This window comes from Ictidomys tridecemlineatus, chromosome 2 (genome assembly GCF_052094955.1).
Source record: "Ictidomys tridecemlineatus isolate mIctTri1 chromosome 2, mIctTri1.hap1, whole genome shotgun sequence".
NCBI classification, from domain to species: domain Eukaryota; kingdom Metazoa; phylum Chordata; class Mammalia; order Rodentia; family Sciuridae; genus Ictidomys; species Ictidomys tridecemlineatus.
In genome coordinates this window covers 29,344,604-29,369,036 of record NC_135478.1, presented here as the reverse complement: position 1 = coordinate 29,369,036, position 24,433 = coordinate 29,344,604, and the positions used below count along the sequence as shown (strand labels likewise).

Below are 24,433 nucleotides of genomic sequence, written 5' to 3'. Positions count from 1 at the left end.
AGTTGATACTCAAAAACTTTGAAGAGTGTTGTTTTGTTTTAAATCCACTCATCTGAGATATTCTGCAACACTAGTTTTTCCTCTTCTCCCATTGTCTTGTTTACTGCAGGAATTATCACGTTTTTCTCTTGGCTTATAATCATAAAGAAAGGTAGACTGCTTGGAGTTACCAATTTTCACAACCAGTTAAAGATATCCATATCGTGAAAAGAAGTGGTCAGAGGGGCTGGGCGCAGTGGGGTACACCTGTAATCCCAGCAGCTCAGGAGGGCGAGGCAGGAGAATTGAAAGTTCAAAGCCAGCCTCAGCAAAAGCGAGATGCTGAGCAACTCAGTGAGACCCTGTCTCTAAATAAAATACAAAATAGGGCTGGTGATGTGGCTCAGTGACCCCAAGTTTAATCGCCAGTACCCCCCCATCCCTGCCACCAAAAAAAAAAAAAAAAATAGTGACAAGAGGAGACCTAAAAAGCAAAGGAAGGCTCTGGGTGGTGGAAAAGAAATTAAAAATGAAAAAAAAAAAATAGAGCAAACAGAGAAGGAGCAAATAACCAGAAAAACCAAGGAGTGTGTGTATAATAGTCGCAACCCTCTGCCAAATCTCACCACCGGAGGTTCAATGCAACCGACTAATTAACTGACAATTCCCCACAAAACTTACAAGGGAATAAAAGTTTGGAGGATAAGTTAAGAAAAGCTCATTAATTTCTGCTCTGGGTCTCTCTTCAATTACACATTCCTTCATCTATGCCCGGGGCAAGTGTGCCCTCCACTGTTCACTCTGCCCACACTCCACTGTTGAACTCCAGTATCGTCTCCCAAGTGTGCCCTGACCCCATCATGCTTGTTAATGCCCAGCTCTCCCCGACACTGAAAGTTCTTGGTTACAGGTATCTACTCTCAATTTGACTTCTGTTCCCTGGGCTAAAACCTACACGCCAATAACCCGCAGAAGACATGGTCCTCTGCACTCCCTGTGACTTCAAAGGTGAGCTCTCTCCCATGCCAGCCCTCCTGGCTCTGCATGTGTGGAGGCACACATGGGGGCTGGGAAAACAGACTCCTTGTCCCTGGTCACCCAGGCCTTTCCCCATCATCAAGCTGCTGAGGCAGAGTTAGCAGGAAGGGCCAGAGCACTGCTTAAACCTGGATCAAAAAGCCAAATTACTTCATTAATTTTCATTACAAACTTCTCAGTAAACAGAAGCTTTTCAGACCCAGCAGATTCTAAAGATAACATCAGAGACAGGTCCGGGAGCTAAATGCAGGAGGAAGGCAGATGCATACGAAAGTATTTTCAGGTTTTGATCCAGTTGCTCAGGGTGCCCGAAACTGCTTGAGCATCAGGGAGCCACACTCTAGACAAAGGTTCCTAAGACAACATATTTCCCAGGCGACAATGAAATGCTACAGAAGATGAAATACAAGATGGCTTTTTTTTTTTGGGGGGGTACCAGCAATTGAACCCAGGGGTGTTTAACCAATGAACTGCCTCCCTAGCAAACACACTTCCTTTTTAAATTTTATTAGAGACAGGGTCTGAGTTGCTTAGGGCCTCGCTAAATTGCTGAAGCTGGCTTTGAACTCAAGATCCTCCTGCCTCAACCTCATGAGCCGCTGGGATTACAGGTGTACACCACTATGCCCAGCTGCAAATTCACTTTTAATCCAGAAAAGAGGCAGAAGGAAAAAAAAAATAGGGCAGGAGTCGGGAAGCAGTTCAAGCAAGAACAACCCGTTTGGGTATCTGGTGAGCTGCAAGAACTCTGGGCCTCACTGTCCACTGAACTAAATCCCCCAATACTGCCCCCTAGTTTCACTATAATGAGAATTTGATGCCCATTAACCAGACTGGCACTTCTAAGACATAAGTATGCTTTTGTCAATGTGTATCAGGCAGCCGCAGCTACCATCAACCTGGAGAACCCCAAGACAGTGAATAAACATTCTTCGTGGTAACACTCAGGAGGTCAAATTCTCTCAATTCGCTTGGCTTCAGAGTCTGGAATTATGTTTTAATTTGGGGCAACTAGGATGACTTGGATGCAAGGAATAATTTTCCCTCCACAATTTGTGGCACAAATTTAAATTAACACACATAGATTGTTTTAAACTAAAGAACTATATTATGTTATAGGCAACATAACTCTTAAAAAATTTTGAGTCAAGCCAAGCATGGTGGTGCATGCCTGTGATCCTAGCAAGTTGGGAGGCTGAGGCAGGAGGATTTCAAGTTCAAGGCCAGCTTCAGCAACTTAGCACAGACCTAAGCAACTTAGGGAGACTGTCTCAAAAATTAAGAAGGGCTGGGGAAGATATGGCTCAGTGCTTAATGTCAATCTCTAATACCTACCCACCCTCCCCCCCAAAAAAAAAAGAAAAGGAGGGATGGAGGAGGACTAGAGACAAATTAGTAATTTTATGCTTCAGGGTACATATATAACTTTTTGCCATATTTCTGGCTGAAAATGGATCAAAAGAAGGGAGAATGGGCAAATGGTGGGGGGTGGAAGACATGAAGGATGACGCTTTATATGGCATAATCTCAGGGATACTGCTCACCCTCCCCTTCTCCCACATCACTACACTCTCAACCTGTTTGAAATTGTATCATCTGTGTCTTGTCCCTTTAGGTCCTTAACACAAGAGACCCATGGAAAAATCAGAAGGAAAAAAAAAGTTTGCTAGAAATAAGGGACTTATTTGAGGAATATGAAAACGGTACAAGTTCATATTTACTAATCAAAGATTCTCAGAATAAGCCCATCTGGTTGCAGAGCCTAGAAGACAGAATCAGAGACCATCGACACATCCAGGCTAACCCTGAACCTGTGCCCAAGCCCCAGTGAGAATCACCAAGCTCCATTCAGATCAGAAAGTATCAAGGAGTCTGGCTGAGGCCTCCTTATTCAACTCTTTCAAGCTGATAAGGGAGAGGAAAGGGAGGAAACCAGGTTTGAATTCCTTCACTCTTCTCCCAAACTCACACTGTTCTACCCCAAGACTGAATCCTACACCAGAGCTTTTTCCTCTTGTTCCTAAAGAACGCCAGGGAAAAACATGGCAAATTTAGTAGGATCTGTTCATTAGGGAATAGAATTATATTCATGTTCTTTCACCAATTTTGATCATTAGGCTGTCTATATAGGGCAGTATCCTTTTTAAAGGAAATACATGGTAGTATTTGAGAAGGGTTATCACTTTTGCAACCTGGTTTAAAAAAATCCATATGCTTCATATTTAGATAGAGATGATAAAGAAGCAAATGTCATAAAATGCATCATTTGAGGAATTTGCAGAGGTATGTAAGAGAATTTTCCATACTATTCTTGCAACTTTTTTGAAGCCTAGAATTATTTTTTAAAAATAAACATATCAGCCCCAAGAGAACTGTAATGCAAGGCACTGTCTCCAGTCCCAGTCTGGAGGACCCAGGACCGGGCGTGGGGGGGGGGTCTGCCACAGAGTGAGGAGCCTGTGTCTTGTCTTGGCTCTGCTACGCAGCTGGGGGGCCCTGGGCAGTCACTTAACTGCCCCGATCCTCAGCATCTCATCCAAAAGGTGGAGACAAAAACTTCTTTGTAAAGCTTTCAAAAACCAGGAAGCGAAGGCCCAAGACAGGTAGGACCACAACTCATTTAATAGCAGTGGGTGTCGGTCACATAAAGAAATTCAAATTTCCCAGTCTCTGAAAAACCAACTGTGCCTTTTAATCTTCCATGAAATGGAGGACAAAGGGCACTTGAGGAACCCTTGAGATAGGAAGACCAGCACTCACAGCAACTTTACTATTCATCACCTATGCTAGCTTATCTCCTCATTAATGGACGGGCCCTTATGCAAAAGCTCAATAAGGTATCTCTTGTTCTGTTAATAAGACTTGATTATATGTGTCATGACGAAGGCTCAAGCTATTTTGACATTTTTAAATTTACTTATCACACACATCTTTATGTCTGCTTGTTGATTGATTAATAAGGTCCCACTACAAAAGGACTGAGGCATCTCAAGGAAACACCATGGTCTCTGGATAAAGAACTAGAGATGCTTCTGGTCCATACTCCAGAGAGATCCCTAAGGGGACCTGGCCAAGGATGTTGCTACAGGGAGGTGAGCAGAGCATAGAGCTGGAGGCTGTGTGTGTCTGTCGGCAGCATTGGGTGGTGAACCTGGTGGTCAGACATCATGGAAATAGGGAGCAGAGGGTGCACAGGAATGGATCTTAAAGACAGATGCCAAGTGCCAAGCTCACAAGTGGAACAAGACATACAGTATGAGGCCAGAGAGTCTGTGGGGTGGCCCACAGTGCTCATGCAACATGTTAAATTATTCGTAGGATGTTATGTTCTAATTTGTTTAAGGAAAAAAATTCCAAACTGGGAGGGAGTGAGAGGGAAGGATGGAGACACATGAAGATAAAAGGAGAGCTGGGTGGATAGTGGAGAAAGGGGGACATATGCATGCACACACACAGGCTGGGCAGCCTCATCCCAAACAAGATAACACCCCGGGGTCTTACCTGAGGGCCCCGGCTTGTGGCTGGATGGGCCCACCTGGTGCACGCTCTGCTGTAGCAAGTTGAGGCACTCCCCGAGGCAGCTGAGGGTGGCCGCAGAGGTAGCTTTCAGGAGCAGCAAGTCCTGGTCCAAGGCAGTGAGGGGGCCAGAGCCCGGCAGGGACTCAATGGCATGCACCAGGTTCTTCTGCTGCCCTTCCACCTGGTTCATCATCTACAAAATGGAGAGGACAGCGCAGAGTGAGGTGCGGAAGTTCTCCTTTCTGCAGGATGGAGAGCCAGTGCCGGTGAACTGGGGAGACCAAGGCCAGACTGACTTAGATCGCTGCACACACATTAGTCCTTTGCCAAAATATGCAAGCCCGAGAGAAGTCAGTCCAGGTAAATCTAATCAAAGGCACTCTGGCTGAAAGAGAAACTTAGGACATCAGAGATGAAAGGGAGCACAGGGCCAACTGAGCTGGTCATGTTACAGATCTTCAGTAGGTAATCCATAAGAAATACAATAAGAGCACAAATCCTGTGCTCATTTTCGACATTCTCTAACAGAGGGTTACGGGAGCATTGGGCACACTGTGGCTTTCCCTCCGGCTCCAATTCTTCACTCCTTGGCAGTCCTATTTCAGGGTAAAGAAATGGAAGCGAGGGGCTGGGGCTGTATAGGTCAGTGGCAGAGCACTTGCCCAGCATGTGTGAGGCACTGGGTTTGATCATCAGCAGCACATAAAAATAAAATATGCTGTCCATCTACCAAAATGAAAAGAATGCAAGTGAAATCTGGAGCTGGTATTTGTATGAGCACAATCTTAGCAAAATCATTCCACTCTCCAAAATTGCCACACACCATGTGGCTTTCTGCATCACCATGGGAGATGACAGAAAGGAAAACCAGGAATGTTAGACCCGGCCCTACATCACAGCTTACTATGTGACTTGGCTTCAAGTCCTAAGCTTATCGCAAGGCTAGGTCTAATTGTGTCTTTGAATTGGAAAAAAAAAAAAAATTAAAAAAAAAAAAATCAAGGACAAAGAAATCCAAGGAGAGCTAGAAAGGGACTTTAATGGGTATGGTGTGAAGTTCATGCCCCTCATGTTTTACAACTTATCTCATTAAACAAGATGATGTGCATAAAGTGCTCAGCACCGTGTCTGGCACGTAATTAGCAGTCCTGAGAAGTGAAGGAGCTGCCCAAGGTCACGGAGCTGGTTGGCCTCCTGTTTTCAGGGCTTCATTCAAGTTTTTCTACAAAAGCCGTCCTTAATTTGGAGCAACATCTCCAATTTTGTCATTGTCAACTCCAGGATCCTTGTCACCAACATGATGTCACCAGCTAGAAGCAGCAATAATTCTATAAGGATCACTGATCTTGGACCCAAAACTCCTTCCATGCTTAGCCTCTTGGGTGAAGGAGGGAGACCTGCTTTTTTTTTTTTTTTTTTTTTTTTTTTTTAATCATTTGGTATAGTCACTGACTAAAAAAAAAATAGAAGTTCTTCCCTTACAAGCCTGTTTATCAACACAAGTGTCATCACATCAAAATGATTTCTTAAAGGTCAGTGCTAATAAGCATGCTGCACAGACATGGCTTGAAGTGTTCTCATCTTACTGTGTACACCCACTATCTGGTCCTGTGAATTTCATTTATTTATTTATTGCAGATTACACAGGGTATATCTAGCCATTCTGGCTCCTATAATAGCATCCAGAGCATAGGAGGGGCACAATAGTATTCATTTGTCCTTCAGATTTTTTTTTCTGGAAAGGGGGGAAAATCACCTTGTCAAGAAACCTTCCCAAACCACCTCATTTCAAACTGTACCAGGAACTTGGGCTCCAAACCTCCTAACTGCTTTTAGTTTTCTCCATAGCATTTATCACTTTCCAACTTAGCCTTATTATGTTCACTTCCGCTAGTGTGAAAGAAGGAATCATTATCTGTGCTGTGCACTGAAGCTCGAGCACAGTAAATATCTATTGAATGAATAAGCCAAGATCTTACTATTCTCTTGCTGAAGTATAAGAGAATCCATTCATGGCACCAAGTCCACAGAAACCATTATACTCAAAAAGCATAAGAGTATTAAAGATTTAGTAAAAACAAGACCTTTGTTATCAGTTTAGGCTTGCCAAGAAATATTGCCTGGTTAAGTTTGATTTCAAAAAGATAAAATGTCTGTGTATTCACGGATAGTCAAGTATATGTATAACTGCTAACAGTTAAGGAAAAGTGGATTTCAAGCTATTTGTAGGAGTCAGCATCTTCTGTAAATACTTACCATAAAACCTTGTCTTAGAAAGATGATGGGTTGAGAAAAAGAACATAATGATGAAATGCATAATAGATTATGGTTTTGACTATTATGAACGATGCCATAATGCTTAAGAAAATAGGTGAGTTAAAAATCAAGCCGTTAACTGTGGAATATATTCATTTTTAATCAAAAAAAACTAACTATACTCCAATTATATAGTATGAATAAATTCTTGTTATTTCACAAGCAAAAGCTATTATGTAAATTTGAGGTAATAAAAACACAGAATTGGCTCATGGAGTGTTCTCTCCTATTGCAACAGAGGCACACGTCCAGAGATGGATCTGGACCAGCTCGCCCAAAATTCATTCAACAGTATTTACTGAGAGCCTATAGCCTGTGCCACAGCAGAATGGCCTTTTAGAAAAAATGCATGTGGACATGGCAATGGGGTAGTTTTAGCAGTTACAATGACAGGGGTCAGGGTAGTGGGGAAATGCTGGCCCCAAGTGGGATGGGGCTAGGAGTGCTATATGCCTCACAAGTCGGCTCAGATATACAACAGTGCTTGCTGCTAGCATAGGGTGGCTGCACACACCTCTGTAATCTCAGCCACTTGGAAGGCTGAGGCAGGAGGATCACAAGTTCAAGGTCAGCCTGGGCAACTGAGAGCCTGTCTCAAAAATTAAAAATAACGAGTAGGGATGTAGCTCAGTGGCAGAGTGCCACACAGTTTAATGCCCAATACGGGGGTGGGAGGAAGCATTTTGGTGCCTGAAATGCCAGCAGTGCCCGCTTGAGTAACTCTCTGCAAGAGACCAATAACCAAGCATCTTATGGTTTACAACATCTTTCTTGGTAAATCGAGCTGAGCATATCGACTGGCACAGAGTACACATCTCCTCAAAATGATTTTCATTCGCTTTTCCTCTGAGATGTGAAACAGAACTCTGGTTTTTCTTTGGAGGGGGCCGGGTAGTGAGTGCTGGGGCATCCTCCCACTGAGTTATATCCTAGTCTTTTTTTTTGGGGGGGGCACTGAGATTTGAACCCAGAGGCACTCAACCACTGAGCCACATGCCCAGCCCTTTATTTTGGGAAATGGCATCATTAAATTGCTGAGGCTGGCCTTAAACTTGGAATCCTCCTGCCTCAGCCTCCTAAGCTGCTAAGATTACAGGCATGTACCACCGTGCACAGCTATCCCAGTCCTTTCTAAGATAGGAGGATCACAAGTTTGAGGTCACCCTGCTTCAGCCTCCCAAGTAGCTGGGATTACCAGTGTGTGCCACCACACCCAGCCACAACTCTAGTTTTTAATGACAATCAATGCCTATCTTCACTTTATATTAACCTTATCAGACTCCAAAAGAAATTTAATGAACCCTTAAAGAAATGTAGGCTTCCTGGCCTACATGTATGCCACATTTATTCTTGCTCTCATTTGCTCAGACTGGGAGGCACTGATGAAGAGGACTCATTAGACTCTGGAAGAACAAGTTTTAATTATTTCTAGACCTAATTTTAATTAAGCTGAATGTGGTACTCAAAGGCGGTATGCACCCAAAATACCCAGAGCAAATTCCAAGAGGCTCCTTTCCTCCTTTCAAGGTACCTACAGGCTTAGCAACAAAGAGCTAAACACAGCCCTTCACCAGTAAACTACAGCCCTCAACAAAAATGTTGAATTTCCTGCTTCACTCAGGTAAGTTCCAAATCAGAGCCTCCCATACTTCCTCCAAGGCACATCAGCATTTTTCAGCCACAGTGTTGAACAGAGCAAGCAGAGACTTCATTTTTTTTCTGGCATTTGGCTTCCACAGTCAAGGGTGCCAACATCTTGTAACGAAACACAGGCACACAAATGAGGCCCCAAATTCAATGTCAAAGATACAACCTCAGTGTTGACACTCAGAAGGTATGAAAAACTAAATGTAGGTCAAGTTGAACTTCATAGATAAGGAAACTTTCAAAATGAGCAAACCTCACAGGGAGTGGGAAAATGATGTTCTGGCCCGTTTCCCACAGCACAGACAACAGCACATGCATTACAAAATAAAACCACAGGAGTGAATGCATGGAGATTAAAGACGCCAAAACCAAGATGCAAAGGCCAGCACTCCAAGACAGCTGGCTCAACGAGTTTAAACCTTCTCAAAGAACCAAAGGAGATAGCAGAGGGGTAAGGGCCTCCTTTGTTCCGACTTGCCCAAGCTGCAAAATCTTGGTGCAGGTTTTAGAGGGATCTGAATAGTCCAGTTATGACAGGCTGGATGTCACCAAATACAAGCTGGGTCGCTCATCCATATGTCTAGAAGATCAGGAATAAGGAACGTCATGGGCATAGATTCCTAATCCTGTATTTAGGAGCCTCCGTGAGTTTCCTGGTGCCTGCAGTAACTCCTTGCCATCCGTCTTGTTTGGAAGTAGAACAATGCATGAAAGTCTGAGGTGGCTTTGGTTGGGCACTTCTCCTTAGTCTGGTGGAATTTCTGAATCCCGGCCAAGCCTCCCCTCTGGGACATGGGGGAAGGTCTGTGGATAATCTACCTGACCAAAGTACTTAGCTTAAAAGCTTTTTTTTTTTTTTAAAGCCATGTTTTAAGAACTAAAACCACATACACTCACCCCAATGTAGCTTACTGTTTTTAGGAAGACTTTCCTATTTCACTAACATCATAAGCATTATTTTACTCTTCCAGGAGACTGCCCCAGAAATGTTTTGATGATTACATTAACTTCTTGAGCATTCACCGACTCTTTTTAGGGAACAGCAGTTTGTACATTAAAACTCTTTGATTTGCCTCAAAATCCTTGCTTAGTTTCCACCCGTTCTGGATTGCTTTATCTAGGTCACTACTTAATCCTAATGAAGTCCCCAATTGGAAACGAAACTTCCAATTCTCCATATTCTGACCTTGCCTTCCTCCCTCAGAGACATTGCAACACCCTGCAGAGATGGTGCTCTTTGAAAGATAAAATCAACTCTTTCTTATCAACTGACTCTACAGTCAGCATTCCATCCTGCAAGGGCCAGAATTCTCCAAACCTCTGTGCTGGGCTTCTACACCTGACATTCAGCCTTCCCAACACTTCCCAGACTGTGCCTCTTGTTCTATCTCCTGGAACAACATGTATCTGGAATGACTAGCTACAAAGAGCAGCTTATGGACAGAGTCCTGCATATCCTGGAAAAACTGCTTCCCATATCCCCAAACACAACCCTGTATACAGATCAGCCCCAAACATCTTGTAACTCCCCAGTATTTCTCAAGCCTGATGAAGTGAGTGGAGAAAGAAGAACCCCATCTAGGGCACAGATCTTCAAAACCCACCTTTCGGAACAGGGTTAAGAGCATGACAGTTGCAATAAGGGACAAGATGACCAGGAGAAAAGGGGTCCAACTCCAAAGCAGGAAGGCTTCTAGCTAAACAGATGAGATCTAAGATAAGAAAGAGGAGACAACCGATATAAGGAATACACCACTCTATGCTATGAATTAAAGGAAACAAAAAGGGTAAATAAGGGGGAAAAAAGGTTATTAGGTCTTCAGTGAGCTTTCTTCAAGGCTCAGCAAACTTCTATAAAGAGCCAGAGAGTAAATATTTCAGTCTTTGCAAACCCTATTGTCTCTGTGATGACTCCTCAGCTTGGTCAGAGTAGCCTAAAAGCAGCCACAGATAGTGCAGATAGTTGAATTGGAGCACAGCCATGCCTAACATGTGCTTTGTTCCAGTTTTAATGTCAGATAATTATTTCCCCTCATTCAAATTGTGATTTTCCTGGTTCTTGAGATGACTGGTGATTTTTGATTGTGTCCCAGGCATTTTGGTTAAAAGACTTGGGGTCCTATCTGAATTTCCCTAAGCTGGCAGTCACATGTTTAGGGTTAGCACAGGTCCTGGCCTGTGTTTATAGGCTGTGGTTTCAATGACAAATGAATTTCGGAGCCGTTGTGGTGCTCTTCTGATCTGCTTGGTTATTTTCTACCTCGGCAGTCTCCACTGATCCCAGCTGACATTGCCTGAGGGACAACGGACACTTCCCCAGTCTGATGCCTGCAGTCTCAGTGGGGAAAGGGTCTCTAGCCTTCAGGGACAGATGGCGTTGGCAGGATTACCTGGCAGGTGGCTCCAGCTGCATCTTGCCCCCACCTCCGAGTAGGGAGGGCTGCCTCCAGTCTGAAGTCATTTTTCAAGCCTCAGGACTTTCCTTTCAAAGGTGTCTATGTGCACACATCCTCGTTTCACTTCCAAGTTGAAGGCTGCTTCATAAGCTATCAAACTGGCAAGCTGCATTAATCTATTTGCTAACAGAAGCTATTCTTCCTTTCAGAAACCTGTCAGGAGAGCAGCATTCATCATTTCCAGGTGTTGAAATGATGAATCCGTCTTCTAGATCACACCCCACTGGCCGTGGACTTCACGGGGTCATTCCTGAGGCTGACCATTACTAAATGACTTGAGCCACGACCCCAGATTTCTCTGTCCACCCCATGCCTGGGAGGCAGGGCAGGCTAGTGACATTTTTAAAGTTCAATATTTTGACAGCTGGCCTTTATCATGAGACGAGATGGGGACAGAAATTAAATAGTGGTGGAAATCCTAGTCCAGAGACACAAGATTTCTGAAGCTCGAGTGTGCTGAACATTACCAAGAAGTTTCAGTGGCTGTTTATAAATGAACCCACGCTGTTGAGGGTGTTCTGAATTGTACATGTACACACACAGAAGTACTTTCTGAAAAGTGATGGCCTGTCTGTTTCTTAAAAATGTACCCATCACTTCTCACCTTCAGCTTTAAAAAAAAAAAACATGCCCTCACCATCCAACAATGCCACACTGCAGATAATGAAATGCAAATTTTATCTTAATAAAGTCACAAAGAAAATGTTCACGTTTTTGAACATTCACAACCAAACTAACACTACAGGTTTGTCAAGTCCAGTTCTTTCCTTTTGCAGATACCAAACCACAGTTTAGGGAGGCCCGGTGACCTTCACAGAGCTTCATTTTTGTGAAAGGTAGGGCTGGTCCTTAGTCCTTCTGTGCCAAGCTGTGCCCTAAACACCATGACTCACGATCCTATGTTCTTCCTCTTTTTTCATATATTCTAGAAGCACAACACTACTTTCCCGTCTCAAAACAATTTTGTCCTTTCCACTGTCCCTCATTCCCTCAAGTCACCTTCTCTCACCACCTGGAAATCAGCTGTTTGATTGTTTTCTGACAATAAAACTGGCTCATTCCATCAACAAAGTTACAAAGACAGAAGTAAAAATTACCTGTAATCCCACATCCCAGAGACAAGCACTGTCGTTTGGTGTTATTCTGGCTCTAATAATGCACAGGTATGTAATACTGTTTTTAAAAGATCATCCTTTACAAGTAACTTGTATTGCTTTAAATGATGACTAGTTTTTACTTTAAAATAGTCCACTGAGGGAAGGGAGGGAGGAAGGATGAGTAATCCGCCTTAGGAGGAGCTGAAGCTGTTGATGGGAACACAGAGATTCAATATTTTTGAATGTTTTTACATTTGAGATTCTCTATAATATTTTTTTAATTTTTAAATTCATTATGCAAGGGCATGGTTGCCCATGCCTATAAACCCTCAGGTGGCTGAGGCAGGAGGATCACAAGTTTGACAGCCTCTGCAACTTAGTGAGATCATGTCTCCAAAAAAGAAAAGAAAAGAAAAGAAAAAGGGTGGGGGGAGGGTTGAGGACATAGCTCAGAAAAAAAGTGCCCTTGGTTAAATCCCCAGTACTTCAATAAATATCTTTTAAGAGCTATCTTGCTATGATGATGCCCAGACTGGCCTTGAGCTTGCAATCCTCCTGCCTCAGCCTCCATAGCAGCTGGGATTACAGGCACAAACTGCTGCATTTTTTTTTTAAGGGGGGAGGGGGGGGAGAGAGAGAGAGAGGAGAGAGAGAGAGAGAGAGAGAGAGAGAGAGAGAGAGAGAGAGAGAGAGAGAGAGAGAGAGAGAGAGCGCTATTGATTGAATTGTAGCCTCCTCCCATTCCTGTCCCAGATTCACAAGTTGAAGCCCTCTCAATATCTCCAGAATATGAACTTATTTGGAGACGGGGGGGGGGGGTGTCACAATGGAGGTAATCGAGCTAATTAAAGCAGGTCCCATTCGAATGTGACTGGTATCCTTATAAGAAGGAAATTTGGACCAGACAGCATAGAAGAAAGAGGAGGGGAAGATGCAGGGAGAAGAGGGCCATCTATGAGCCAAGGAGAGGGCAGGTGTAGCTCCTTCATTCATGATCATGAAGGGTGACCAATCTTGCCAATGACCCAATTTTGTACACCTTACTCCTCCAGATCTGGGAGATAGTAAGGTTCTGTGGTCCTTTCCTAATGCAGCACTAGCAAACCACACACACGTACTGGATGCCTTTCCACAGCACCATTAGAGATTTTTTTTTTTTTAAGATTTCTTTTTTAGTTGTAGATTTAAAAAAGTGGACACAATAACTTTATTTTATGTGGTGCTAAGGATTGAACCCAGTGCCTCACCCATGCTAGGCCTAAGCCACAATCCCAGCCCCCTAGAGATCTCATTTTAATGGCTACGTTGTATAAGAGATTAAGGAAAAATAATTTTTCTTCCAGTAGGAAGATGAAACCTAGGGCCTTGCACATGCTAGGCAAGCATTCTGCCGCTGAGCTATACCCCTAAGCTCAGAGCCTGGTTTTACAACAAAAGTTCCTTCAATGCAACTTCTATTACTTATTCTCATGTATTTCTTTCTACAAGAAAAACTGAGGCAGAGCATGTAGTGTTTTCAGAATTGTGTAATGGAAGATGGTGTAGGAGACCACACAGGCCATCCCAAATGCCACTGTAGGAGATTAGACTATGCCACTGAGAAAATAGGCCTGTTGGGTATAAGGATTATGGCGAGCTGATTATTTTAGAAACTATAGACTAGAAGCAGCTCTCCAAGTTGAAGATGCCTTTTGGTAAGGGAAAGTTAGAGCTATGAAGGGACTCTCCTTTTGTCAAGATGTCTCCCTCTCTGTACCTGGAAGAGGTCGGCAAAGTCACTATGGACTAAGGACAGGACCAAGTCAAGTCTGCAGGATAAGCCTTACTCTCATTTGCTGAGCTCTTTGTGAACCTGCCAACCTCCCATACCTGTCCCTGTTTCCGAAGAGGGTGGCATTGAAGCCTGAGGTCAGAGCCACCCTGAGACCTACTCATTTCTCCAAGTATCTACCGCCTATGATACAAAGCATACATGCATGGCCTTGAATTTTTGCTTTAATCTGCCTTTTGTTACAGGGGTCCCAACTAAGAACGAAGAACTCTTCTACAACATCTACACAAAAGTTTAGAAGTTGTTAATTCCATGCATCAATAGTAAATGCTAGCGTGTTGGTAACAAAGGGAGCCAGAAACAAACGAAATAATCTCTTAGGCTGCTGTCAAAGGAAAAGCCACAGCCTCACAGAAGGTTTCTGAGTAGGAGGGATGAGCACATGACCCTGCATTCACTACTCATTTTTCTACATTCTCTGCCTCCCCCAGATATAAATCCAAACATGATCCTGAATGTGGATCAAGAACACACTTTCTGGACACAAGGTTGACCTCCCTCACAAAATACCCTGAACCAGGGCTATTTCGTGCTCATTTAAAAAAAATTTTTTAATTATTTTTTTAAACTAAGAAAGTAATACTAAAGAAAATAAAATACACATAACATGCCCAAAATAAGAAATATTAACATTTTGGTATATGAACTTGTTATGAATCTATATTCATATGTAGTTATATAACTTGTACTTTTAATAAAATTGTTACCATAATGGTGCATATAACACTTTTTAATTCTACAAACCATGTCAGTAAATTTCTATAGTACTATTTGAAATAATGCAGATCATTCCATCACATAAGTATGCCATAAATTTTTGGTCAATTCTGTACCACTGGACATTATAATGATGTCTTAACTCTCCTTGACAAATAACCATTCAACCAATTTCTCTGTAGCTAAATTCTTAGCATAAGTTTTCAATGATTTTCTTAAAGAGGATTTGCTGGGTTTAAAGGTATTTAACATGTTTTAAGGCTTTTTAATACCACCAGCTCATCACTAGGGGGAAAAAAAAAGTTGCAGTAATTTGTACTTCCTCATTAATGTGTGAACTGTCCTTATTCTCCAACATCACATTTTTCCTAAAAAAAATTTCACAGGGAGAAAAAGCTTAAAACCAGTTTTTCACCGTCTTAATTCGTTCACGTGCCTCCTTTAAATGGAGTTTAAAAAAAAAAAAGAGGTCAGGAAGTTTCCATATCCAGTAAATAAAATTTAAGCAAGTTAAGACTAAGTGCTTTCCTTCATAAGGATGGAGGATCAAGTGTGGAAGCTGGGGTGGGTCCTATTGTGGGGGGCAAGATGGCACCCAGCGATGGAAGGGAAGCCCTGAGGAAAGGTGGGTTGGTGATAAGGAAGCAAACAGAGATCCAGGAGCTCTCAAAGAACAAAAGCACTTTCCTAAAAGTTTCCAGGAACAAGAAGGGGAAATACTTTCTGTGGTCCCTATAAACATAAGGAAACCCAACACCACCTGAATCTTGCTAGTTATGATGTCCCTAGAACCCAATAGGTTAAGGAAGAACATTCCCCACCTAAAGCTCTGGATCTGATGTGAGCCCAACATTTAGCCTAAGGGCAAATGCAGACAGCAACCCTTCTCCTCCCCTCTCCTTCTCACCCATTATAAAAGTCGTACCATCCATGTCCATGAACCGCAAGGCCATTTCACAGCCAGGGAAAGCAAGGAACTTTCTGGTTTACAAAAGCGCTTTCACATCCACAATCTCTCTTTCTCCCAACTCTGCCCTGGCCACAAGGCAGGGCTAGTTATTTGTCATTCCCATTTTATACACTCCTAGGGCTAGAAGGGTCAACCATTTGTCTAAACAATAATCTGTGGAAGTGGATAGTGCCAAGGATGTAAACCTCTCTGGCCCCTAACCTCATTCCCTAAAGACACACAAGACAAGCTGCTCCCATGGATCCGGGTGCAGATGCTCACATGCACACTGCACGAGGCTCACCTCAGGGGGCCTTCTACTTGGAGGATACACATGCTCAGCCAGTGGTTGCACCACCAGGCAGTTCATCCTAAGGATGAGGACACCCCGAGACAAGCTCTCCATGGCAAGAGTCACAGAAAGCAAAAGCAAGCAAGAAGTGGATCACACTGGGTAAGGGACTGTTCTGTAAATGAAGCAGGACTGTCACTCAAGCGTTCAAAAGCTTCTCTCAGTCCTCTAACTCAGAAACCATTAAGCATGCACCATGTAAAAGCCAAAATAGAAACCAAAAGGCTGCTTTCCTAACCAGCTTTCGGTGTTTTCCGATTAACCTACCACCCCTCTTCATGCAATGCTGGTACTCTATCAAGATACTTTCTCTTATAGGTACAGATGGTACAAACCAAACACTGCCCCATATGAAACTGGGGCATCTCCTGGAGGATGCCTCACCTCCATTCACTCATGTCCCACACACTTCAGCCTATCTCAAAGGAGCACCAAGTTTCTAGATATTTAACCTACTGCAGGGAAATTCTTTTGGTTTGCAAGGAGAATAGATTGTCTGAAAATTCCTCAAGAAAAACAAATGCCAAAAGACATCTGTCTGTATTATCAGTCCAGCTTGGCCACTTATACAACCAGCCTGAACTCTAGCCCATAAATCCTTAAAACTCTAAGTACTCATTTTATCAGACGTCCAAAGTTACAGACCACATTGTTCTCTCTCCCAGTTAAAATGAGTTTTACTACTGTCAATTGCTTTCAAGAAGAAACATCTCCAAAGGGTGCTTGAAAGAGGAAAGAAAAAAAAAATTGGACAAGAATTTCACCCCTCGAGGCAAATCCTGTGCAGCCTTTGAGCCTTAGCAAATGAAACTCTGGAGACACAAATGCATTTATCAGGAATCTGCTTCATTAAGCTGAAAGGGGAAGTTATGTTAAGGGATAAGCCACCAGTAATTAATATTTATTGTATCCCCACTGGGCAAATGACAATGTAGTTACCATTTTACAGAAGACAGAACCCAATTCTGGCACACGAACTGCTTACAGTGTAAACCTCACGATGCTCAAATATGAGACAGAATAATGTCTTTCAACACACATGCTCTGTGACGAGGCCAAACACTCCTTGCAGATGGCTATGTGTGGAGCTGTTTTCTGGCGACATCCTCGTTCCTTTCCCCACTTCTCCACATGCAGAGTTCTGAAGGGGTGCAGTTCATGACCACTGCTTGTGTAAACACACAAAAGGATCAGCTCCATCCATGTCTGTCCCACACATCAGCCCAGCCTGCTGATTCAATCCATCCATACACCGCCATGCTGTGAACTCTGTGGGTAGGGCCCATGGGATCCCATTCATCAAAAGACGCTGTTCATGGGAGAGGCTGGACATGCTTGTTGAGAGGATGGAGGAGAGGGAAGAGAGACCAGGGGGAGAAGGGAGGACGAGTGAAAGGAAGGGGAATAAAGAGGGAGGAGGACACAAGGATGGAGGCAGAGAAAAGGGGAAGGAGGGAGAGAGCCCAAGGTTTCTGGAAGTTTCTATAAGCTGGCAAACCTAAGTGCTCCTTTCCATTGATTACAGGCTGCTGTTACTACTTCAATTCATGGAGGAAATTTTCCCCTTTAGCCTGGCACCTGAACTTCAGCCTTGCCCATTAGTGCCCCCTATACTAGTCTCGCAGAGTTCATGAAACATGTTAATTGAACATTGGATAGCCCTAGGCATATTCCCCTCAAGATTCTTAAAGCTTAACTTCTTAAATCTTATGACCTTGGGATACACAAGGCTCTGCCTGAATGATCCAGTGTCTTCCACGTAATGCTTTCTCCCAATTTCTCCCCCCAGTGCTGGGAATTGAACCCAGGGCCTATCACATGTGAGGCAAATGCTCTACCACTGAGCTGCATCTCCAGCCCTATTTTGAGACAGGGTCTCATTCAGCTGCCGAAGGTGGCCTCAAAACCTGCCATCCTCCTGCCTCCTGCGTGGCTGGGGTTACAGGAGTGCACCACCAAGCCCAGCTCCTACTTACCTTACTTTTCCTTCAGACCCCAATGGGTTGCATTGATAGCTAGCCTTTCACCATCCCCACTCACAAAAGGCCACAATTCCTCAGAGTGCACCATGGCTGTGGCTAAATACATTATCAATTAATCTTTCTCTTCCTTATTGAGCTCTGAGCTCCATAAAGACAAGGACAACACCTAGGACAAGGCACAGCACACTGCAGACAAAAACTACTAGGGGAGTTAAAAGAATAAGTGAACATATGAAGGAGAGCCTTCGCATCTTTAGGCCTGGGACCCGACTATTCTCCATTCCAAGGATTCGAGAAGACAGTAGGGTTTGCGGAACCAAGAGATGGGTCTATTTAAAAAAAAAAAGTGCCAATCTAAATGAGCATCAATGGACTTTAAAGTTGACCATGAAGATGGTATACAATATCAATACTGGGAAAAAAGAAAGAATGGGTTGTTTTTTGTTTTTTGTTTTTCTTCCTGGGTCTTAAGACTGAGAACCTCAGCCAAGGGACAAGGTTTCAATTTTTTCTGTGTATCTCCCAAGAGCTGGTTCATCGTGGTCACAGTTTAGTAGCACAGAGTAGAAACCACCCAAGCTAGTTCCAGGAGAAGGTTTATTATATGGATACAGGAACAAGACATCAATAATCTTCTAGAAAGAACTCCTCCTTCCTCCCTTTCCTTCTCTATCATCTCTGCCCTCTTCCCTCAGTTTTCACTCACACACACACACACACACACACACACACACACACACCCTTTTCCCTCTTACTCAACTAAGTTTCCTTTACTTATTCAAATTTCAGCAGAGCCATCGGAGCCAAGTCCACTAGTCTGTTCTCCGTCAGATTTGAGGGAAAGGGGATGTGATTTGCCAGCCTTGGGTCAGACGCACACCCTGGTCCAGACAGTTGACACTGATGTGGAGAATAGAGGTCTTGGGACACGATAGTGTTACCACGATAGTGTTACTTACCTATCACTTCAGCACAGGGTCTCCCCTCTACCCACTTTTCTTTGTGCTGTTTAACCCAGTATAGATTCTCATACTCATGAGATAAAAGGAAAAGTGCCAAATACTGTGGATCCTTTCTTTTTGAGGCCTCAAACTCCTGTGCTTAAGCGATCCTCCAACCTCAGGCCCCCCGAGTAGCTGAGACTAAAAAGAAAAGCAATGTGCCATCACGCCCGGCTGTAAAAACCCTGAAAACTCATTTCACGAGAAGATTTGAGTCAACTGAAACATCAGTCAACATTTATCAAAACCAACCAGCTGAACCCCGAGACATTTCCCTAAACAATGCTTGCGTGACATGAACACCAGGGTTCCACGGCTTCCTGTGTAACCTCTGATCAACGTTTATGATAACCATCACTACAACCAAGCCCAAAACACCCCTTTTTAACTTGCAGCACAATTCTATAATGAAGTCAATGGAATCTTCCAGGTTACAGAGGTGTTAAAGAGACAAGAGCTCAATCCACAGCCCTCTCTCAGCTCTCATATTCTCTGATGATTTCTAAGACCTAGAAAACTACTCACCTAGCTGTGCTATTTTTTTTCCATATCAGATCCACAGACCTAACACTTCAATTAACTTTGTGAAAATTAAAATTACCACAAGGAGCTCTGGATTTTGCAGTGTGAAGCAATCGTCTTTTAAGAGCCCTCTTGTGTTTTCCTCCTGCAGTGGTGATTAAAGCAGTTCTTTTTCATAGGAAAAAAAAAATTTTTCTTTTGACCATCACCAGAGAAAGAAAAATGGCTGGTCCATCAATAACTACTTGGAAAATATAGCATAGAACAGGACTCACAAAAGGTGCCTTGCACATCTTGTCCCTGCCTCCCCATGAACGTGCCACAGCTTGGATAACAGCACCTCTCCATTTTCTTGGTTACAACTACCTACAAATCCTTTCCTCCTTGTCCCTCAGGTTAAAAGTCCTTGCTACCAGGCTTCCAGAGCCCTTTCTCAGTTCATGAAGTCTTCCTTACTTCTCAGGTCAGAGGTTGCCATGTCCCCAGTTCCCCAAAGCTCTCGCCTTGAGGTCTGGGGAACAGGCCCATACCATGCTTCTTTAGTGCCTGGACAGCGTAGGTCGGTGCCATTCAGGTCCTTAATGAACCGCTGAGCACATCCTTCAGGATTCGGGTCCATGCTTCCATCTTCAGATTTGTTCTCTCTGGGCAAAAATGCTCTAATTTTTTTACATTTGTGCCTGTAGTTGAGGTGGCCTAATTTTGGCTAATCCAGGCATTATAGAAGGAAAATGCATTTCCTCTTCAGAAAATTCTTGGAAATTTATCATCTCCCTTTAGACTCATCTGTGCAGTGTAAATTCACCATCTTAACTAAACTTTTAAGAAGTGTCTATTATGAGCTCCTCTTCCTGATATTTTCTCATATGCCCCAACTGCAAAATAAAAACATGCTATAATTCTTTTCTGCACTTACAATGTAAATACATATTTCACTCCAGGGATAAATCGGCCTTATTTTCACATACATTAGCAATAAAAGATAGCAACCTGCATGAGGAAATGCTCATTTGGCTCCCTGAGTAGGCCGTGGGTTGTATACCTCACCTTCTCCCCCACTCCAACGCATCAAAACCCAAAAACCTAAACATCTGAAAAACTGGCAGTTTCTCTTAATAAGACAATTTTTAAAAATACTTCAAGTTTAAATATCTGTTAGAGTTTAATAAAGCTGCTTTTATTTTAAGGACAATTTCCTCTGCATTCACATTGAGTAGGCATTCCTTAAAGGCTCTTCTACCTCTGAAAAGCCTGGTTAATCTGAAGAACAATGGCCATCTTTGCCCACTCTGTTGCTGCCCCCTGCTGACCAAAGGATGGACCAGACATAGCATCTCCTGAGATAATGGTGGCTGGGTGCCAAGCCCCAGGAGGAGCAAGAAAGGGGCCTTTAAGACAGTCTCTTAAAAGTCTTAAGGAGGAAAAGAGAAGACAAAACATACACATATGAAATAAATACTGCGAAATTATACTGCTTTATTATATGCTCAGGACAGTCCAGACCAGTAGAGTCCTGGGAAGGGTGAAGCGTATGAAGATGGAGGTACTGTACAGGCTAGTGGTTCCCCATCTTTTCACACCAAGGAACCTCACTGCACTCAGTATGAACTTCTTGCTTTTAGCAATCCATCCTCATAAGAAAACCAAAGTACCCAGCACATAACCACTTATATTCAGCCAGGAGTAAAGGAACACAGATGACTGACTTTGGTTAGGGATTTTTAAGAGATAAAAGTAACTTTTAAGATTCTGGGATCTCTGAACTTTAAGATGCTATCTCATGAGATTTTTCAGGAAGTCTGGGAATATCAGATATATTTAATGACAAGGTTCTGCACTACAAACATTTTCCTCCGGAGGGTCCTCAGCTTTCATTAGACTGTCAAAGGGACTTTGAGAATCTAATTGATCTTTTTGCCAATGGTCAATTGGCAATCTAATAATCAAATCTAATGGATCATTAGTCTAAATGATCAAATCTAATCATGTGCCAGTGATCGACCAATTAATACATTTTACAAATTAAAGGTCCAGGGATGATAAACAAGGGACTCCTGGAACAGATTAAGGGAGAGACCACTCTGTTCTGAGATGTCAACACTCAACTAGGGAACAAGATGTTGACTCTTCATTTCCTCTGAGAGAAAGGGGAGAGGGTTATGCCACTTTAATACCCCCCCACACCATTCCCATCAACAAATTCAAAGATTTTAAGGTGGGGCAACAACAGGCCCCAATTCTTAACCATTAACCCTATGTGGCCAGTTCTCTGTGGCATGGTCAGTCTCTGCTACACAGAACTGGTTTGAAAAACAGGAGTTTGCTGTCTGAACGTGCTATGTAATAATAGGTACAAATCAACCACCTGAAATGCTTGCAGGCACTAATTTTAAACTCAGTTTCCTGGAAAATTAACAATATTACAATCAAAAAGCAGAGACTGTACATCTGAGTCCCCACCCAGTGACCATGTTTATTGGTGGAGGCAGCTCTATCCCAGTCCCAAGAAGCTGCAGAGAGGCTGCAGGCTCAGGACCAATTTCTGCAACCTTGGGCATGTTGTTTCATCTTTCTTGGACTCGGTTTACTCTCCTGTACAATGGGGTGCATGATAGTAGCTATCACTCAGGCTTGATGTAAAGAATGAATTGGAAATGCTCCTAATACACGGGAGTGTTATGCAAGTGTCTGGCTGCTGTTCCCACTGCTGCTATTATTGTTCTGATGACCGAGATGACACATACAAAGCATAAGAGGGAAAAAAAATGTACCCCAGTGGTAGTCATGGTGAACACCAGTGGAAAACTAAACACAGATGGGGCATTTCCATCCTGGGGTCATGTTAGCCAAACATCATGAAAACCTGCTTATTTAGGAAGCAATACAGTCCAAGCAAAACATACTTCTCTATCAATCATTTACCTAAAGTTTTTTCTTAAATAAATAATTTTACCAAATCAAATTAGCCAATTCTCATTTTTCATCGTGGTTATGTTGTAATAAGTCAGAATATTGAACTATCACTACTAGGGTAAATAGTTAGCTTTTTAAGCCTCTGGTCACATTTTCAATTAAAACGTCATGTCCTCTGCCAAAGCCTCCTAGAACATGGCAGTTTCATTAGCGTTGACAACCAACCTTTCCCAACGTCTCTCTTTTCCTGTGTAACACTTGGCAGGTGCAGCAGCAGCTCACACACACCCCCACCAGCACTATCTACAGTTTCACTTGTGCACTGTTTTAGTTATCCCAGCGGTCAACCAGGTTCCAAAATATTTACTGGAAAATTCTAGAATAATTCAGAAACTTTGGACTTGCACACCGTTCTGCATAGCATGATGAAATCTCAATGGGCACTGCTCCATCCCACCCGGGATGTGAATCAACCCTCTGCCCATGTAGCATATCCCAACTATACGTGCTACCTGTCTCTTAACAACTATCTTGGACTGCTGCATTATTCCATGCTTGGGCTCCAGTAACCCTTATTTTCACTAATAATGACCCCAAAAGCATGAGTAGTGATGCTGACAATTAGATGTTTCCATAAAGGAACCACGAAGTACTCCCATTAAGTCAAGAAGTGACGTTTCTTAAAGAAAACTAATTGTATGCTGAGGTTGCTAAATCCTATGGAATTTAATTTCTTAATGTCATATTAAAACTTCATAGGAAAAGTGGTATATATAGGATCAATACTACCCTCAGATTCAGGTGTCTACTAGGGGTCTTTAGACATCCCTCCACTGTACTAAAGGAGGGACTATTGTATGATCGATTGTCCTTATATATGGTGGTAATGTTCTAGAAAGTTCTAGAAAGTCACCATGAACAGCAAGTTAGCAAATACTGAACCATTGTTCTAGGAAAAATGGGTGTGTGCTTATAACATCCTAGTATGTCCCATTTTATTTATTTATTCTAATTTGTTATGTAGGACAGCAGAATGCATTTCAATTGATAGTCCATAAATAGAGAGCACAATTTTTCATGTCTGATTGTACACAAGTAGAGTCACACCATTCTTGTCTTCATACATGATGTCCATCTCATTCCACTGTCTTTCCTACCCCCCACCCTGTGCCCCCCTTCCTTCCCCTCCTTCCCTGTTGCCTTTTCTAAAGTTTCCTCCCATGCCCCCTCCACCCGGTCCCCATTATGAATCAACATCCTTATATCAGAAAACATTCCACACTTGTTTTATTTGGAATTGGCTTGTCTTATTTTACAAAAGGAAATCTGGGTGTAAAAGTGGTGAGCAACTTGCCAGAGGACATCTCACTAACAGATGGCAAAGAGGGTTCAAATCCCACGCAGCTAGCCCCAGAGCGAGTGCATCTTAGCTGGCACATCTTGTGGCACACCACCCCTGCCGTCTGCATCCTTCAGGCAACTCTGAGGCTCAAACAGGGAGCCAGAGCAGAGCCTTGTACAGCCTCAGCTGGAAACGTGTGCATCTGGCAATAATTAGCCCATCTTTGCAAATGACCACAAGCACACTGCAAGTACTAATTTTTAAGTTCCAAATAATTTCAGCAAGTAGGCAAATTTGCAAATGCAAAATATGTGAATGAGGATAAACCGTATTTAAAAATTTTGTCTTCACTTTCCTAATCTTCAGAACCTTTATCCTCTACAAAAAACATTTATCATGCTGCACCAATTTTTGAAACATACAAGCCAGACAGTGCTAGCCAAGAAGGATGTAACATTTCTGACCCGCTGACCCCAAGTGATGTCAAACTTTTGGCTTCTGCCTCCACACAATGCCCTTCACTAAGCTTACTTACTTCATTTATTGTCCATCGTACTACATGTTTGTATTTGATTGCCACCTGTCTTCCCTTTAAAAACATTTTCATTTGCTTTTTATTTATGCATGACACTAGAATATATTGACATACATACATTCTTATAGTTGAACATGATGAGGAGTTACGCTGTTCACATGGGAATGAACCTAAGAATGTTATGTCCGATTCATTCTACTGTCTTTCCCATTCCCATCATTTTTTGCTTTTTCTGTA

The 24,433-nt window shown here is 42.9% G+C and overlaps 1 protein-coding gene across 5 annotated transcripts in view; it reads right to left on the bottom strand.

Annotated features, from left to right (window-relative positions):
- The window catches only part of Osbpl10 (oxysterol binding protein like 10), a 275,934-nt gene that overhangs the window by 75,497 nt on the left and 176,004 nt on the right, over window positions 1-24,433 (bottom strand). For all 5 annotated transcript variants that reach the window (XM_078038235.1, XM_078038233.1, XM_078038234.1 and 2 more), the window contains one exon: window positions 4,519-4,729. In XM_078038235.1, coding sequence (XP_077894361.1) covers window positions 4,519-4,729 — 211 coding nt within the window. The remainder of the gene's footprint in view (window positions 1-4,518; window positions 4,730-24,433) is intronic.